Raw genomic sequence first — 20,233 nt, 5'->3', positions numbered from 1 at the left:
TTTTGTGTTAGAAAACGGGATTATTCAACTTAGTGAGAATTCTTGGGCAATGCGTTTGAAACAGAAAAAAAAATTTTATGGCGAGCAATCGTCTCGAAAATTGTGAGAAGAAAATGAGATATGGACTAAGGCTGCCAAAAATATTTTACTTGTGTAGAAAAGCGCAAATGTAATGACGTGGAAAGTTTATTTACGAAGTGTTACGAAATACGTTTTTATTTAAGTCAAACATTTTTCAAATACTTTATAAAATCTTTATATGCCCACAAGTTTGCACACACACACACATACATTTCCATTAAATTTGTAACTACTTTCTAATTTAATTTCATTGCGCGCATTATTAGAGACAAACTAATTTGTAAATATTTGTGAAATGTTTTTCACTAAAAACGCAATTTATAGCATGGCGAATCGCAATATTCAGTGGATAAATTGGCTGCCAAATAATAAATATGTAAATACACACATCAAAATTTATTTGTTAACAACAATCAAAAATTTTGAATTTGCGAAGCGAAGAATTCCAATTCTCAAAATATGTTTCTCAATATACGAGGGGGGGCTGGGAAGTAATTGATCTTGTCAGTAAAATGCAGCACCAGTACAAGCTATTTGCTTTCTAATTCAATTTATCAGCCCGACGTATGTAATTCTCAACTGTCTAATGGAAGCACACGCCGTTTGAACATTCTAATCAATCTCTCGTGAATAGCAAGTGAAGTTTCGCGCTTAAGTCAACACACTCTCAACAAATCGCATGACAACTGAACCGACAACCCACTGAACTCAAATTTCCGATTAATAAATGGTAGTGATCGCAAAATGCGCTATCGTTTCATTATTCTGCTCTAATATATATTTACAATTCTAGAATGATTCACCAGGAGTGTGCAAATTAACTTTATACTCAGCTCAGCTATGAGCTCTATCTGGATGGCCGCATATGGAGGTCGCAATCTGGAAGTTGACCATTGATTTTATTTACTATTCAAGTGGTAAACTAATTGCTTCTCATAAGCAGGAGTCCACTTGAGCCATCAAATTCAGTTCAATTCTTTTTAGAATTCTACGAAAAGTAATATTTTTATCAGTACGTTGACACACTCAAATGCCCAGGGGATCAAGTCAATGCGTTGATCAGCGCCTCGAAATACAAAAATTTTCAATACCAATTAGTAGTGCGAACTCAGCACAATAACTACCTTGGTACGACTTGGTTAGAGACTCATCTAGGACTCAATAAAACTCCACATCCAGCTGACATATGAGAATACGAAACTCTACCCACATGTGGGTATTAGACCCCAACGACCACGAACTCCCTAAAGGGCCATTCCAGTGAACAGAGTTCTCCGAGTTCTCAGAATAATTTTTCAGTCTGATCTCTTAGTTGAAATTCCTATTAATTGAGCTTCTTTGCTGTAGCGAAGGTCACACTATTCGCATCAGATAACCTCTCAGAGCAGCTAATCTCTATACCATCGAGATTCCCAATGTAGAAGTTTATCGTTCGTTCACATAGATGCGGCAAATTACCTGTATGGAATTAAAGGAGGATTGTATTCAAAAATCAATGGAGTTTTTCTCAAGTAAATTATATTTTCTACCTACGCCATTTACTTTTCAACCCACCCTCGTAAACATTTGTTTCAAATACAAATTTAGATTGACTGTCAGCGCCTAATTCGCTTTGATGACTTATCAATAAAACTATTTAAAGCCAATTATCACCTACACACCCACACATACACATTTTCCGTTTCTCTGTGACAAAGTAACTGTAAGCCTTAAAATAAACGAACGCTCTCTACTCTGATAACTAAACATTGCATAGTGATAATTGATTGTATTATATTGAAATTTTACCCTCGCTAATAATCACTAAGCATTTGCGTCAACATTTGTTATAATATCATGTGATAATTATTTTTTACAAATATAAATATATCTGATTACTTAGATTAATGCCATTTCCGTTGATGGTTTTTTGATACTCCAAAAATCCGAAGCTCTTTTTGTGACGTACAAGTGAAGTAAAGTGATGAGTTTTGCATAAAGATATAATGAGGCTCAGATAACACCTCGTTGTCCGTCGAGTAATAGCTTTCACTCGCAGCAGTTTTTTTTTCATTTTGTGGATGGAGTCGGTCAACTGAGCATTTTAGTTTGGAAGATATGGATTTTTTTCCTAATGGCGGTCGATCCTAGGCAGGCAATGGCAACGGCAGAAATGCACTCGGAGAATTTCTGCCATAAAAAACTCCTCATAAAAAATATCTGCCGTTCGGAGTCGGCTTAAAACTGTAGACCCCTGCTTATGTGGAACAAAATCAAGACACACACCAAAAATGGGATGAGGAGCTCAGCCAAACAGAGTGTACGCGCCAATTATCTATTTATTCAATTTAGATATAACAAGCCTTGCAGTAAATAGTACGATCGATATTCCTGAATAGTGAATTTCTGCTATGGTAGTGCCTTTCTGTTGCGCGTCGAGAGTTGACTACTGCCTATGGCAACATTGGTAGTATTTATTCGAAAGGCATCCAACGTTGAGGTAACATCATCCCCTACTTATTTTAGGAAATAAAATAAAAATAAGTGAAAATATAATCCTCCCATGTCCGGATATCATTCATGGATCAGAGGTCATCTGATAATTTTTAGAGACAAGCAGAAAAATCGATCATAGTCAAGCAACATTAAAATCCTTGAGAGGTATCATAGCTTTTCTTATCCAATGCAAATTAAATATTCAGCTGTTGTTTCTAAGGAGAAAACGAAAAGGTCGAACATAGTAAAACCAAAAAAAAAAAAAATTACTTAACTCATAACTTTTGTCCTACACTGTACGTATATTATTTTTCCTTGTGAAGACCTGTTCAAATTAAGGTAAACGAAACAGTTAAAATTAAAAAAAAAAATAGTAAAAATTCAGTGGTATTATAACTTTTGTCCTCCATTGTACGAATATTATTCTTGTTTCTGAAGGGATGATGATTTAAGGGAAAGGAAAAATACTAATTATAAAAGGATTCAGTGGTATCATAACTTTTGCCGTCCACTGTACGAATATTATTCTTGTTTCTGAAGGCCTGACGATTTTAAGCAAAATAGAAAAGTTACTTATACAAAAAACAAAAAAATTCACTACTGTAAGTATATTTTATTCTTGCGTGTTAAGGGCTGATAATGTGAATGGGAAAGGAGAAAAGTCGTACATAGTAAAAGTAAAAAATACATCAGTGGTAGCACAACATTTGTTGTCCACCGTACGTATGTTCATATGTATATAATTCACTCGATCATGATAAAACCAACCGAAACAAACTTCAGTGGTACCATAAATTTTGCTACGTTTATTAATTTTGATTTTGCCTCGTACCAACTATTTGTGTATTCACACGCAGGTTGTTTGTATTTTGACTGGCGTTGAACACGTGCGCCAGTTTTATCGAACACTCGATTTTTTACCTAATCATCTCATCAAATACAAATGGAAAATAATTACTTAACATATGATAATATCGCCTTTTTGTAAGTTCATCAAACATAAAAGCCTGTGAGGATGAATAATGGATGGCACGGGCGTTCGTTGGGGAGATTGCGTAATTGTTTGCAAACTCTTTCGTAGTTAAAGTAATCGGTCTTTAAAGTTCGGAAAAAAAGGCAAACACGTAAAATTAAGTCGCTCAAGCTTCCCTTACCCTTACCTCCCCAAAGAGCATAGATATTTCTGCTTTAAGAGGTTTCTAATTTAATTTTCAATTACGGCAACTTAGCTACAGTAGAATTTTATTTTCATATTTATATTGAAACGTTTTGGGGAAATATCAAAATGATATTTCATTGACCATTGACCATTTTCAAGGGGTCTATTTTTATTTGTGGCAATAAAGCACCTTTAAACACACCATTGGCCAGTGAGTCACCAATAAATGAACCATAAGAATTAGCAGCTGATAAGCGGAAGAGAAATTGTCGAGTTTTCGTATCGACGACGTCAATCAAATATTCGAAGCAACAAGATTAAACGCAGTGCGAAGCACATTTAAAAATCACCATTAATTAAAGCGATTAACCTTTGAAAGCAACGCTAATAAATTCCCTTAATTATTTTATGGGAGTATAAAAATGTATATTACACTCATTTTTCGAAGGCCTGTAGGCCAACTGACTCTCTACGTTAGTGCTGACTCCCTTGTCGCTAGATTACAAACATAGTTTAGTTGTCGAATGAGATTCGTACAGAAATTGAGTTCGAGTAAAATATCAATTCATCTTATTAATGCGTCAACCTATTTATGAATCAGTGTTTTTTTTAGTAATCGGCAAATATCGTTTTATTGGGTATTTTCTAGTGAGTCTCCTTCAGTTAGTCAGTTATTAAAATCTTAACTTTGTCAAAATTTATGGCTTTCAAAACTTCAGTGGATTAATTAATTATTTACCAAATATATATTTATAAAAAAAACAGCTAACACATCGTCCTTCATATTGCATTTAGTTTCATTTATAGAAAAAATTTCTCTTATGTACATATGTGGGGGAATAGGCGTTCACGGCATGAAACGCTCACTTTACCCTCCGATCCGAAAAAATTTGACGCGGAACAACATCGATACGGGCTCTTGTTTATATGAAATTCTACGCAACTGAGATCTAAACCTTCCTCTGAAAAACGTTTATTATCGCTGCCATCTGACCCGAAACACTGTAACGAAGGTGACAGCCTTAATGGAATATTCCCTACTCTGGTAGGATCCTGATTTAGTCTTCAACATTTTCAGTTTTATTAATTCTTCTCTAGTACTTTTTTTACTTTTTCATCTTATCTGTTTTTGAGATGTTCCTAGCGCTTATTTTTATATTGTTGGCATGAATGGGATCTAGATGCCCTTTTTTACCCTCTTCACATCTCTTACCCTCAATACCCAATATCTAAATAATGTCCTTTATAGCCGCATTTCTAACAATGAGGGGATTAAACTATGAGCTTCTTAAGAAATATTAATGTATGTCGCCTCAGTCAAGATCTAATATTACATTCATAAAAGGGGAATGGGCGTTTTATACTCCTTCAGATATGTTTGGCACTTTGCCTCATTTATCTCAGTAGACGTACCCATCCGATGCATGTGCCAAAGCAGTCAGTCTTCAGTACTTACTCCGCTCTGAGTATAATTACTAATTTATCAGTCCCTTGCACATACATAAACAATTTTCGAACGAACGCTTACACATTTCGAGGTTTTCCCCTGGTGTTTTAGTTTTTATTGCTTTCAAGGCCCGTAAAAATATATCACAAATATTTATTAATACACAATATACGAGTATGTGCTCCTATGCATATAGATATAAGTATATACCTCCATATATCTTATGTAAAAACTCGAAAATGTCTAGAATTCTTAAAATAATAAAAAAACAGGCATATATCTTTACGTTTCACAAGATATAAGATATAGAGAGAAAGCGATAACAGCTGATAATGAGAAGTAAAATGTGTGAAAAACAACAACAGCAATGCTTATCGTAGAACGCTATATTATTTGTTTTTGCTTACTGCTATTTTTTGCAAGCTCACCTTTTTAATGAACACATTTTGCATGACTGATTCACAACTACAACAAAACTGTACAATTTCTATATACTCTGTACGGGGAAAAATAGCAGTAAAATATGATTTGTATGACCATTTTGAATGAGCACATTTCCCAAAATATTGGGATGCCCGAGAGGAGAGAGAGAAAATTATGTTACCATAGGGAGAATAATGCTCTTCGCATTAATAGTAGGACTCCTTGAAGGCTAATATATTAAAAGTGGTAACAGTAGACCGGATGATTTGTTTTGTAAGCATAAAACAAAAAATTGTGAATGCCTAGTAAATTATTATTATTATTTTTTTTTATTAGCATTTACGTGTAAGCGAAGTTTTTACACAATATCTAAATAAGATTTTCTTAAAACGTTAAGTTCAAACTAAATTTTTTTTTAATTTCTTATTTATTTAATTTTTGCAATCAAATCTTCATATACAAGGTATTTAAATAAAAAAAAATATGTTCGACCCCGGTTTGGCTTGAAAATTGTAGAGTTACTTTGGTGGTGAAATTCACTCAAACCACTTCACTTTTTAAATGACCTTTAATGACCACTAAAATAATACATTTGATAGATAAAAAAAACTTAGTATAAAAAATTTGCTTCAAATTATTAACCTGATAGTGAGTGAAAGCGAGCTGGCAATTTTTTTTTTATAAAATTGAAATTGAATGCTTTGTCAAAAAAAAAAAAAATAATAATAATAACAAGGTACAATAGTAAAAATTCAAAATTTTATTGTACTTATACAATATAAAAGTTTTATAAGGAGTTGACAACTATTTTTATGAACACAGCTGTACATCTAGAAATGGATACACACAATAAGCTTTATTTAATAATAGTAAATCCCTATGTAATCGATGACCTCCCGTTCTGCAATTTGTATGAATTAAAATAATAATCGAGAGGAAAAAAGCTCTATAATTTTATAGCTTGATATCGCTAATAATTATAGAGACTAAGCGCGCTTTTGCATTACTTTTATTCAGCTTGGCTATTTATATTTCAAAGAAACTAAATCATACGCCCTGGCGTCCAAAATTTATGAATCGTCAACGTTTGTTTGCTATCCCGTCGCAGACAATAGGGATTATTTTAAACACTTGCCATACCTTAACCGTCTCGGTTTGGTTAACTGCAAACCACCCGCCGCACCACTACTAACTAACGCTCACCGATGTAGTCAACAGAGACACAACAACAGAGCACAGCGTCGCAACGTCGCGCAAACGCGCCAAACACCGGCATGTGGCGCGCCCGTCACTCGAACCTTTGTGTTAGCTGTGTTTGGGCTTCAGTTCGAATTCGGCGCATGATAGCGACGGTACAGCGAAAAATACTACTGCGAGTCGTAGTAATGGCATATGAAGTTAGGGGCATGACGATTTTACACGCTTGTGCAGTTTTTATAATAGTGCAAAAGTGTTGTTGTAGGGCTGGAAAGGTAGTGTTTTTCTCCAATAGAATGGTAAAAAATGCCAATCATTGCAACTTGCAATGAACTTTGAAACGTGTTTGAAAAAGTGCATACAAATGGTTTGTTCGAGCACTAGCCCAGTATGTTTTGTGAATTTGCCGCTAGCTCTGTGAAATATGACATCACTAAGCCGCCAAAGAGTGTAAAGAAAGTTTGTGATGGTTCAAAAGTCAATAAAAATACGTAGTTCGGTTTTGTTTACTGTAGCGTTGCGGTTGTTGTGTTTGGGTGTGGGCACACGTTATAACCTGTTTCAAATACTGTTAGCAGTCAGCTGACAAAGTGTCAACAATAACAAAGCGAAATACTGAGAAACAAATCAACAACCAAAACGAACTAACTGAAGAAAAGTCGTTATTAACTTGAAATTTCTAAAATAAGTGTGTCTCCAACAATTACAACAGTAATTTTACATTTGCCCATATACAATTAACGCACATATGGACTATAACCATAAAGCAGCGCCAGATGGCAGTTGACATATTGAGCGCGCTGCGGCGGACGTGTATAAATTGAGCAGCGCGCGCATTAGTCAACCTCCAGCGTCAAAGAAACGTCGTGAAAGCGTCAATGATCGAACGACTGATCGCTTACCCGTGCGCGAGTGAGTGAGCGCGTGTGTGATTGTGTAATTCAGGCAGCGCGTACATAAAAGCAAGCAAGCGCTATTTGCTGTAGAATTGGCGCGACTGATCGATCGACCGTGCGGTTGACGCGTGCACGACATACTTAATTAGCCCATAACGCCCCTAAAAAAAATAAAAATTGTGATAAAAAACCAACTTGATAAAAAATAATGTGTACGTAAATAAGATTATAAATACATAAACGTATAAATATTTGCAAACAAAAGGCCATAACAATAAACAACACAATACAGCACAACATTTGGCAGCCAATCAGCTATGACGCATGACAGTTTGCAAGCTCAGGCAACAGCTTTGAATTCCCGTACGCCAGTGAATTACGAAAACTCCACACTAACTATGGCTTCCACTACACCTGCAACGTCGCTTGGCGTAGCTGCGCTGCCGCGTAAGAATTCCGATTCGCATATCGCGCGTCTAAAAGCACAAAAAAATCAGTCAAATCTTTTTCTAATCAAATCGTACAGTTTTATTGACAAATCTTTGAAAAACCATGCGCTGCCACAAAAGTCAAAGAGTACATTAGATAATCTATCTAGTTTACGCCAAACTGGCGCGTTGCTACTCGATGACACACATACCGGTAAGGCGTTCGAAAATGCCAAAGCAGCGAATAATAAGAAAAAAACGAAATCAAAACAATCGAACGATTCAGTGGCGGACTTACGTCCTTTACTGCGCCATCCTTCTGTGATAGCTGAGGGAGTAGTGAGCGAAACGCCCGTTCGCCCCAAATCGTTGCCCATTCCAGCAGCAGCCCACAGCCATACGCAGCCAGACAGTGTGGCGCCACCGCTGCGGCACAACAAATCAGACAAATGCGTACCAAACGTTTTTAAGCGCGAATCGTTTTTACGTCATAGCCTGCAATCGATACGCCGTAGTTTTCGCGCGCACACAAAGTTTACCGGTTTCGGGCATCATGCCACAAATTCTAACGCATCTACAACTTCCACAACGTCCGCATGTTCGAAGGCGTCTAAAACATCTTCAGCCGCATCATCATCGTCGAAATTTTCTGCGTCTTCCTCCACTACCTCGTCAACGTCGGCGACTTCTGCTGATGCGGCCGATGTTTTAAGGCACTCCAACTGCAATGGCGAAATATGCAGCAAACGTGGAAAGGTGGGCATTACTATTAGGTTGAATGGTAAGGCCGCCAATCGGACGGAGGAAGAAGATGAATTCGGCGACTGTACGAGTGAGGATTTTGGTGCCAAACGCAGATTACATTTAGCGGACGACGGTGTGGCTTGCTGTCAAAGGTAAGCTCACTGATGATATGAGGAATTAAATGCAGCATAGAAGTGTGTGAAAAGCTGTGCTTGTGTGTGAAAAGCTGCTATAGACAAGGCCAAGTGGTTTGGCATTCGGCAAGGTTGTATGAATGGGTAAAGCTTGAACTTAAATGGCATTGATATGTTTTTACAATGTGTGGTTGCAGTTAATGAGTATTTGTGTGATTTTGTTCGAATCAAGAGTTAAAAGGTTTTAAGTGGGCTTTTGCTCGACCATCCGTTATAGTATTCAGGGATTGATGCTCCTGAATAAGTACTTTTGTGTAGCGTGTGCTTGGAATACAAAGATACTACATTAAGAAATTGATGTGACCAGTGTAATTCACTTCTACTGACAATCTTTATCGTACCGAGGTATCTTCGAATTGCCTAAGATGCGTTGTGTAGCAACGTCTTCTTGACTTATTCTCTTCAGAAGATTTGTGTTTTAACCTGCATTACATCAAGGATGCTAGATTACCAGGTTTACCTTCGGCTATGGTGAAAAAAGAAATTGAGGGAGTAATTCTGAGAGAATTCTGCCGCTCATTTCAGACGTATTCACACACTCGTCCAATCAGTCGTTAAGCGACACCAATTCTCAGATCTTTCGTAAACAAACCGCTGTCATGACCTCAGTTATGTCAGCCAATCAGCTAATTCTTTCTAATTCGCTGAGAGCCGGTTAACGGTCGGGTATTCGCCACACCTTCGCTACGTAGAACCGGCTTTCATGGGAATGCATCATATATGTAAGTGTATTTTTACTTACCGGTTCCGAAGCCGCACTGAGCACGGCCAGTCCACAGAGAGAAAACTTCTTTCCAAAGACCTTGAAAACATTAAATATTCATGCGATGCATGCAACATCGTTGTCCCTTGTTTGCTCAAGAAAAAAGTAAAGCGTAACCAAACACTTCATGTCCACTTTTACTTTAGCGATACATTCAACCACTGCGACAGATATTGTGAACTATTCACCTTTAACAAGTATGTAAGCTTCTTCAAACCCCAACGGAGAGCGCACATACATTTATACATATGTATCCTGTAAAACCAAGTTGCAGTAAGCAGCTTTTCAAATAGAACGCCCACATTGGCATTTAAAGCAAAATATAAAACTTTTGGCTTCGAGGGAAAAAATACAAAGTATTCAGCTGCCTGCTGCTGGCCAATGGCCAATTCCGAGTGAATCGTGCGCGCCGGAAACAGGATGTGCAGGTTGGCAAACCGAAAACCAAAACGAATGTGAAAAGTTGCTGCATAACAAATTCTACTCTTAGATGCAAACGGCAGTGAAGGCAGACATTTGTCTGGCCGCCAACTATGCGATATGCGAGTATGGTACGTGTGTTGAACAAGATGGCGGAATGCAAACAAATCGCCAACTTCTCGCAGGAAGTTGCAACTTGTATGTTAAACTCCTTGTGGACTGACTGCAGTGCTAATGGCGGCTTGCTTGACTGCGTGCTGCAGATAATTTTTTTCTTTTTATTTTTTCATTTTGTATATAAAATATTTCTTTTTATTGCTCGGGTAATTACTTCAAAGGAAATAAGTTCACATTCTAATAATAGTTGAGATCTGTTTAATTTTGTAAGGTTAGAATAGATTAAGGCAGGCCTAGGTTAGACTTCGTGCGATGCCACATGCAACTAGTCAACCACCATTTGAGCAGTCATCAGATCTTCAATGTTGGCCTTTTCTCGTACATATCATCGCATGATAATGTCGGCTGTTAGTAGCTCCAAAGGCATTGATAAATGTTGCGGTTTGCTCATATCGCAGGTACAAATTTCTATATTTTTTTCTATTTCGTAGCTGCTTATTTACAAAAGTATTCCCCTTAGAAATAGTCTCCTCTATTCTCTTTCCACAAAAAAGCTATCTTCTACTCAGCATCTTCTCCTGTTTCACCATTGCTGTTTAGCTTTTGAGGGGAATTTGGCTGTTATGTCACTCAGGAGATTCTGCACGATCATTTGTATTGTATTCAAACACTCGTCTAAGCAGTCGTTGTTCAGATGGCAACGAATTGTTGTCATTGGTTGTTTTTTTTTCGTATATCACTAACGCAATCTCAGTTTTTTCATAAACAGCCCATCAGCTGATTCTCTCCAATTCGCTCAGAGCCGAATAACGGGCCGCTACGTAGCACACCTCTAAATATGTTTTCCCCATAATGTTTCATTGTGTCGAATTTTGCTGCTCCTTATTTGGGAAATTTAATGTAGAAAGTGAGAGACGCCTCTTCCGCACAAATTCAAGTCAAACGAAAGTAACCCTTAATGTAAGTTCGTTGTTGTTGTTGCTGTAGCAGCATAATCTTTCTCCATACATGCGCGGGGAATGCTGCTAGAGTGACAGTGCCTGACCGAATATAAGTCCGGGTCGCTCCGGCGACGTTGAAGCGACTGTCGTGAGAACGAATAAAAGTTCGTCTGCCGTTTCAGTGACCGGGGTGATCCTATGCTATGGTAGGTTGCAAGTCAATTTTTTATTTCAATGCTATTTATTTTTAACTATTTTTTATTTAAATTTAAAACTGTTTGTACAAATTTCAAATTTTATACCAAATAATAAATTTTTTGATTGATTCATTTACTCTGCTTCTTTGACATTAATTATTTTGTATTGGAATTCTTTAAACATTTTCCAAACGAATTGCCAATTTCTTTCGAAGCACGTAAACATTTCTAACAAATGCGCCGCACGTTTCACGTTCACTTCGTCAATAGCTCAATAAACTTTTCTCTCGCCAATGGCACAAAACAAATATGCAAAAGAAAATACACGAAAGTGTGATACCCTGAAGAAATTTGCATTTCATTTTCAAACTGTATTTCTATACTTTTTATCTTAAGATTTATTTTAGTCATTGGCACGCTACGAGCAACGAATGAATTATAATTATTAAACAGTTCGGTTACAAGATGCTCCACTCGGAGGAGCTACTGCCTCGAGGTTAACTTTACTCGCAAATGAAATTCGCTCACTTATTTTGTAGTTTGCATAAATCAGTTTGAATAATAAATAAATAAACAGAATTCGCACAGAAAGCAAACCACTCTCGACTGCCACTTGCAGGGAAAAAAACTCAAAATGTCATGATTTCATTAGTTTTGTAAAATATCGGTTTATTTACCATGCGCTTGTAGTGCTGCTGCTGTCGGCTAATAGTGAGTGCAGATGCAGCAATTTTTCTGCGCACTTAAATTGTCAAATGTCAAATGCGTGTGAGAATCGCAAATTTACAGTTAAATTGAGCACTTGCATGTACAGTGAAAATTACCGATGCTATCTGGGTCATGTGACAATTACATGCATATTTTGCTATTTGATATTTGAGTTTGAAATGTTGTTGAAGCATGAATTATAATTTGCGGCAATTAGAGCATTGAGAAGGGGTGTGAAATAAAATGAAGAATAATGAGTTTAATTATGATATTTTTCTTTTTTGTGGCCAAGAATAGCGATTATCACTTTTTAGACATTTTTCATGCGACGTAATCTTGTGGTTTTTTCATAGGTTAGGTTAGGTCAGGATATGTCATATGGTTGCCATGCAAGGGCCCACTTGGACAAAAAATCCAAATTCCGCCCAGAAGAAGAATTAAGCTTTTCATCCTGGTACGGCTGGAAAAGTGGCACAGATATTCAGCTCAGCCTAGTACCAACTGAGGTTTATTGAATGAACTGGATCTGGATGAAGTATTATGAAGAAGGGAAAGCAAATAGAGATTGAAGTGATAACCTCTATCCATCCTTCAGTTAAACACTAAATAAATGGTGTAAGTGCCAATTAAAATAATAAATAATTGGCGCGTACACTTCTGTTAGGTGTTTGGCCGAGCTCCTCCTCCTATTTGTGGTGTGCGTCTTGATGATGTTCCACAAATGGAGGGACCTACAGTTTCTAGCCGACTCCGAACGCCAGATATTTTTATGAGGAGCTTTTTCATGGCAGAAATACACTCGGAGGTTTGCCATTGCCTGCCGAGGGGCGACCGCTATTAGAAAAATGTTTTTATTAATTTTGCCTTCACCGAGATTCGAACCAAAATTTGACGTAAGCGCCAATTAGGTATTAGATATACCATAAGTATATCCATCCTTCTATCTATGTACAATATATGTCTAATTAAATGTGTTGGAATTGTCCGTACAGTTTCTCCTCATAACAGATGCTTTCGCAATACTAAGATAAAACTTTCTTTTTTCCCCCTTTTTTAACAATTATTTGTCCAATACCTATTTCTCAATAGAAAAATATCTAAAATCCCATTTTTCTTTGAAAGGGTATTTCCAGCGTAAGTATTGAACAAAAACCAATGAATACTTCGTAATTATGTTTTTCTTTATTATTCAAAAATAGTTTGCATGAGTAAGTGCATGAGTATTCACACAATAAAAGCTTTTTAACAAAAACTAAAGAAAAAAACCAAAAAGTGGAGTTTAAATTGTTCTTTAATTTATTTCTTATTTAATTACATTTTGCTATCAAAATTTTCTGATTCCGTTTGGCTTGGGAGTTGAAGACCTAATGCGCGCGAAATTTGATTTTTAATAAATCTATCACATCGCATTGCACAAGCCTAATCTAACTTAAGCACGTGAGCGGAACTAAATCTGTCACTCCTGCATTAGGACTAGAAGTTATCGATTGTCGCCGATGCCTTTGGCACACTGCACACATTTGTCATCTCTCACTCGCCATTTTTATTTTCGTATATTGTACTTATACAATTTTCGATCACAACTCATCTTTTTGGGTAATTTGGGTGAATTTATTATTCTTTAACCCTTAAATGCATTGCGTTGCCGTTTGGCAACATAGCATTAAACGTTCTATAATTTCGCATATACTACAGATAACGGTTTAATTCGTGATGTAGACTTTTGGCTACATACTGTTCAAACGAAATCGTAAGTTGACTCGTGTGTTTTCATTGATCGTGCTTTTTTTGGCGCAATTTTTTGACATGAGTATACACATTGTCCATAAGTAGTGAAGTGTGAACTTTGAAAAGCGTTGTAAAATAATAAATAAAGCATCAATTGTTATTTAAAATTATTGTTTATACATAAAAAGGTATGTATTTGCAGCAATTGTATATATAAAACTAATTTTGATTGTTATCAAATTACCATTTGGCTACATGTTGCCATTTGGCTACATTGTGCATATAATCATAGTTTGTTCAACTGGTGTGACCACTATTAATTCTCTTGTTCAGTTGTTTCTAAAATGAATAAACCATTCAAATCAGTGGAGGAGCTTACGAAATATTTGCTGGAATATAATAGCGACGAAAGTGAAGATGAGAATGGCTTTGATAACGATATAGAGGACCCAGACTTTGCTCCGACTGATCTGGCACATTCTGATGATGATACAGAAATAGATGCAATCACGCAGCTTCCTTTAGCTCCGAGTCCGTCATTGGAATGTAATTCTGCAGCCCCTTCAACCGAAGATTTTGGACAACGCACCAAAAAAAACATCATTTGGAAAAAAAATCTACAATTAAATGAAGATCAACTCCAATTTCATGGTAACGATGAAATATACGGTGAATTATTAAGTTTAGAGACTCCATACCAGGTTTTTTGTTACTTTTGTACTGATGAACTTATTATGAACACTGCGGAGCAGACAAATTTGTACAGTGTACAAAAGAATCCAAAGAAACATAACAAATATGCTCCGTCCGATATAAAAAAGTACATTGCCATTGTAGTGTACATGTCTGTTGTACATGCGCCGAGTATTAGATCTTATTGGAGTGATAAACTGGGCATTTCTTTTGTAAAAGACATAATGCCAGTCAACGCCTTTGAAAAATTGCGGGCAAGAAGGGCATGATCGGTTATACAAAGGCCTCTAATCAATCATCTTCTTTCCAAATTTAGAAGCATACCATTGGAAAAGCAAATGGCCATCGACGAACAAATGTGCTCAACAAAAGTGAAACACTTCATGAAGCAATATATACCAATGAAACCCCATAAATGGGGTTTCAAATTGTTTGTTTTGGCAGGAATTTCTGGATTTACCTACAATTTTGAAATATACTCTGGTGCTGAAAACAATATGCCCAGACCGCATGACGAACCAGATCTTGGGGCAACATCAAACATTGTTTTGCGTTTGTCGCGTATTATTCCAAGGCAACAAAAATATCGCATATATCATGATAATTTTTATACAGCCATTCCACTGATGGTGTATTTAGCCAAAAAAGGTATTTTCTCGCTTGGAACTGTTCGTAGAAACAGAATTCCAAATTGTAAATTACCAACAGAAGCCGCAATGAAAAAAGAAGAACGCGGAAAAAGCCATGAATATATGACGACTATATATGGAGTCGATATAACTTCAGTTGTTTGGAAGGATAATAAATATGTTAACCTAATATCTTCTTTTGCAGGAACATCTCATGAAATATTAGTAAAACGATTTGATCGGAAAGCTGGCAAAGTAGTTGATGTAAAATGCCCCAATATTATTCACGAATATAATCGTCATATGGGAGGCGTGGACCTCTTAGATAGTTTAATGGGTCGGTATAAAATTGCAATTAAAAGTAGAAAGTGGTACTTGCGAATATTTTATCACTTGATTGACATGACAATGGTCAATGCATGGTTGACCTACAAACGCGTACTGAAGCAGAAGAACAAAACGGAATCTGATCTTTTAAACCAAGCTGATTTTCGTCTTGAAGTAGGTCGTTGTCTCAGGCAAGTGAAAGTGGGAACAAAACGTGGCAGACCAAGTAGCATAGAACCAGCAATTCAAATGAAGAAGAAAAGAGGTCCTGCTCAACATGTTCCTCCCAAGGATATTCGCAGAGATGAAACTGGACACTGGCCCGAGCACACGGAAACTAAAATGCGCTGTAAATATCCTGAATGTAAGGGCTTCAGTCGCGTTAAATGTGAAAAATGTAGCATTCCTCTGTGTTTTAACAACAAAAATAATTGTTTTAAACTTTTTCATATAATTTCAATTTCAATTTCGGACGTTGCTTTTGAACGGACGTGATTTTAACAGCTCTCGAGTATAGCCTATCAAAGTGATAAAACCAAACTCAACAATTTCCAAATTGCGATATAGACGCTTACACGCTGAATATACATTAGCTTATTCGACATTCTACATACTTAAGTAAAAGTGCAAAACAAAAAATAATTTTAATAATAAACAAAAACAGAACAAACTTGAGATGCCTGTGGGGCATTCTCCACCGCAAGAGCGACAAAATTCGTCAAAACTTGCGCCAAAAACAAACTTCAGCGAACCTCGCGATAACGCAGCGAACACATGTGTACATATAAAACAACTTTTAACTCGTACAACAACGCCAAATGTACTCTCACCAAGCGAACCAACTTCATGGAGTGAACAAAACAAAACCCCAACAAGCACGACCTACCAAACAAACTACAAAGACTCAACAACTACATCAGTGGTAGGGGAGGGGGCCCAGTTATGACGCAGGCCCAGTTGTGACGCAGCTAAATATTTTTGACATGCGGTATGAAAATGACAGTTTGAGCCCTGCCAATCATGTTCGTTTGACGTTCAGCAGTTTTTGTGCAGACACCAACGTTAGTAGTCGCATTGTGTATACACGCACCAAACATCGTGTTGAAAATCGTGCGAAAAAGTTATTTTGATTTTTTTCAAAGTACCAAAATTTTGTGAAATTAACAGTGAAAAGGCGAGTGTGATGCATCAAAATATTGTATTTGCCGTATATTTTGTGATTCTATATGGATTTATGTGATTATGTGGTGCCTATAAAAAAACTTGCTTGTCATACACAAAATAGCATCGTGACCCGGTTGTGACTCAGCGGGTGGCCCAGTTATGACGCACCTTTTTTTTGCACTACGATCATATCATCATTTGCTTAAAGCTGTTGCCGCTGAAATTGACCGCTGCCAACTCGATCAATTGCAACGTATGCAAGCGTCCAGTTCATTTGAAGTGCGCCAACATGCAGGCAAGTTATTTCACTTGCAAACACTGCGAAAGTGACGTGGACGACGACTAGGAATATTTAGATGACGATGATGAATAAAAATCGTTGTCATTTATGGCCATTGAAGGACATTTTCTTTTGTATTTTTCATTATTTTTGCCATTGAAAGCCTTCAAAATAAATAAATCATTAAATCACAACAATTGGTGTGACATTCCTTTCATATTTTCTCATTTCCAGTAAATTTCTTGAGGTGCGTCACAACTGGGCCACTTTTTTTTTGTCCTAAAAAAAGTTATCCTGAAAAAATTTGTTCCAAAATTTTTTGAGTAACTCAAATAAACATACTTTCTTTGGAGAAAAGTTGCGTTTGGTTAATAGTTAAATGTTAAACTTCTTCATTTTTCAATTTGCGGAACTGAGGAAAAAATTTTAATTTTTTTCAAAACCCGCGTCACAACTGGGCCCCCTCCCCTATTTACATCAGCGCCGATAATGACAACAAAGAGAAACACCCTGCAAACAGTAAACACAGCTATCCCAGCAATCCAACAACAGCAAACAGAAACAACGAAGGAAATTACACAAGTAAAGCAGTCCAACGAACAAAACAACGAATGTGAAAGCTCCAACAAAAACACGGCAGTCCAAACTACACAAAAACGGTATCACAACTCCCCAAGTAAGCAAAATGATTATATACATAGCACAAAAAAACATAAAAGCAAAGACACAACAACAAACCAAAGAAACCTAACGTCATATTGGCTCAGCCAGCAAACATCGTCAAACATGTTCGAATTGCTTTCAGACGACGAACCAGACAATGACCCAACCGATAACAGTGGAACAAAAAGACCAACCGCTGCAGAAAACTTAAACCCAATAATTAAAAAACGCAAGCCCCCCCCGATTTACATACAAAACGTAGAACGCATTGATAAGTTAATGCAGGCACTGAGTACCATTCCTGATTGCAAATATGAACTTAAGGCTTTGAAAAACAATGAAGTTAAACTACAGCCACTCGAACCACACAATTATACTGCAATCATTAATTTATTAAAGGAGAAGAAAACCCAGTATTATACTTTTAAACTAAAGGAAGAAAGAGGATTCAAAGTATTCCTAAGGGGAATGCATTATTCGGCTGATAAAGATGAAATTAAGCAGGAACTACTAGAATTAGGCCATGAAATATCTAATATTCAAAATATTTTGCAAAAAGGCACAAAGAAACCTCTGCCATTGTTCTCATTGGAGATGAAGCAAGGTGCAAACAATAAAGATATTTATTCAATAAAGAATCTATAACACTGCAAAATAAGTTTTGAGCCGCCTCATCAAAAGAAAACAATTCCACAATGCACAAATTGTCAAAAATACGGACACACTAAAAACTTTTGCACAAAAACCCCAGTTTGTGTAAAATGCGCGGGTAATCACAAAACTATAGAGTGTGTTGTAGAAAATAGCAGCAACATAAAATGCGCCCATTGCGGAGGCAAACACACAGCGAGCTACAGAGGATGCGCGGTGTACAAAGCACCCAAAATAAAACAATACCCAGAGCAACGTAACAAAGAATTGAATACTGATAAACAGCAAAACGCTTTAAATCGGCAAATAGATTCACAATATGTCAAACCGACAATGTCATATGCCCAAGTTATTTTTAACAACCCACAATCGAGTGTGACAAGTTCTGAAACAAATTCTGAAGCAACTTCAAATGACGACATCAAAGAGTTAAAAGAAATGATGAAGCAGGTCTTCCCACAAATGTCAAACATAATGAATATTATAACACTGCTCGTGAACAAAATAGGTGGGCAGCACAAGTAGACTGAAAATAGTCGCTTGGAATGCAAACGGCTTGGGCCAACACTCGAAAGAACTGATAGTGTTTATAAACCATAATTCAATAGACGTATTACGAATTTCTGAAACACACTTCACTGACAAAAGCTTTGCAAGAATACCTAATTATAAAATATTTGTCACAAACCACCCTGACAACAAAGCCCATGGAGGCACAGCGATAATAATTAGGCAAGACATTAAATGCATTGAGTTAGAAAATACGAAAAAGAAAACATACAAGCGACATCGATCCAAATTGAAGATGAGGGCGGCAAACTAACCAAACTAACCATCTCTGCTGTATATTGTCCCCCAAAATACATAAATTCCATACCACAATACTACGACTTTTTGAAAACACTTGGCAAACGATACATAGCTGGCGGGGATTATAATGCTAAAAATGCAATTTGGGGTTCAAGATTGACGAACTTCAAAGGACGTAATTTACTGGACGCCATAAAAAGGAACAACAGCAAGTTCATAAGTAGTGGCGACCCAACATACTGGCCAACTGATCCAAAAAAAAGTCCAGATCTGATCGACTTTTTTATAACAAAAAACGTTAGCCACGAAGATATGTCAATTAAATCGTTAATTGAATTGTCGTCTGACCATTACTCAATAATAATGATATATCAGAGCTCATATACGAAGGAATCCTCGAATAGAAACATATATAACAAAAAAAACCTGCTGGGATACATTTAGAGAAATAGTCATCCGTAATCTTAAAAATAAAATAAGCTTAACTCTCCGATCTTCGGTGCCTTATGATGCGGTAAGTGCGTCATAAGGGTCTGCCCAGACCCATACAAATAATGTAAGAAATACGGTTTTAAAAATAATTTTATTTATTTATTTGAACGGATTAGTATTAATTACGAAGAGCAATTGGGTTTAAAATTATATATTTGCATGGAATGTTCATTAAGACATATGGGACGATTACATTTCCTGCAGTTATAACGAGTTTTACGTCGCTTTTTCGAAGAAGAAGCAGCACAATGGTAGCACGATGACCGTGTTGAAGCAACTTGAGCATATGATTGTTGCTGTGCTGCATCTGATGTCGATGGACAAGATTCCGGTACCTAAAAGTAGCGAAATAATTTATTTTAAATTAGTAAATATGAATACATGCATACACATATCTTTATATAATTCATAATCACCTTGATATTGAAAAGATTCATTGCTTGTCTTATATGAGCAAACCTCCATACTAATGGGTTAGTCGCCCGTTTCGTCATGTGTGGGATAACTAGCTGCCGTGCCAATTCAACGATAAATGAGCGCCTCTTATCACTTTGCTTTGCCGGATTCAGCTCGTCATAGATGAATGAGGCCAAACCGGCAATATCA

General features: G+C 36.7%; 1 protein-coding gene across 3 annotated transcripts in view; it reads left to right on the top strand.

Annotated features, from left to right (window-relative positions):
* The window catches only part of LOC129239621 (serine-rich adhesin for platelets-like), a 120,109-nt gene that overhangs the window by 22,491 nt on the left and 77,385 nt on the right, over positions 1-20,233 (top strand). For 2 of the 3 annotated variants that reach the window (XM_054875271.1, XM_054875270.1), the window contains exon 1: positions 6,959-9,002. The exons of the other annotated variant lie outside the window; for it this stretch is intronic. In XM_054875271.1, the coding sequence (XP_054731246.1) occupies positions 7,996-9,002 (1,007 nt within the window). In that variant the 5' untranslated portion in view covers positions 6,959-7,995. Of the gene's footprint in view, positions 1-6,958; positions 9,003-20,233 lie in introns of those variants that run through there. 3 annotated transcript variants of the gene reach the window in all.

Source organism: Anastrepha obliqua, chromosome 2, assembly GCF_027943255.1.
Source record: "Anastrepha obliqua isolate idAnaObli1 chromosome 2, idAnaObli1_1.0, whole genome shotgun sequence".
NCBI classification, from domain to species: Eukaryota; Metazoa; Arthropoda; class Insecta; order Diptera; family Tephritidae; genus Anastrepha; species Anastrepha obliqua.
This window is presented reverse-complemented; position numbering and strand designations above follow the sequence as displayed.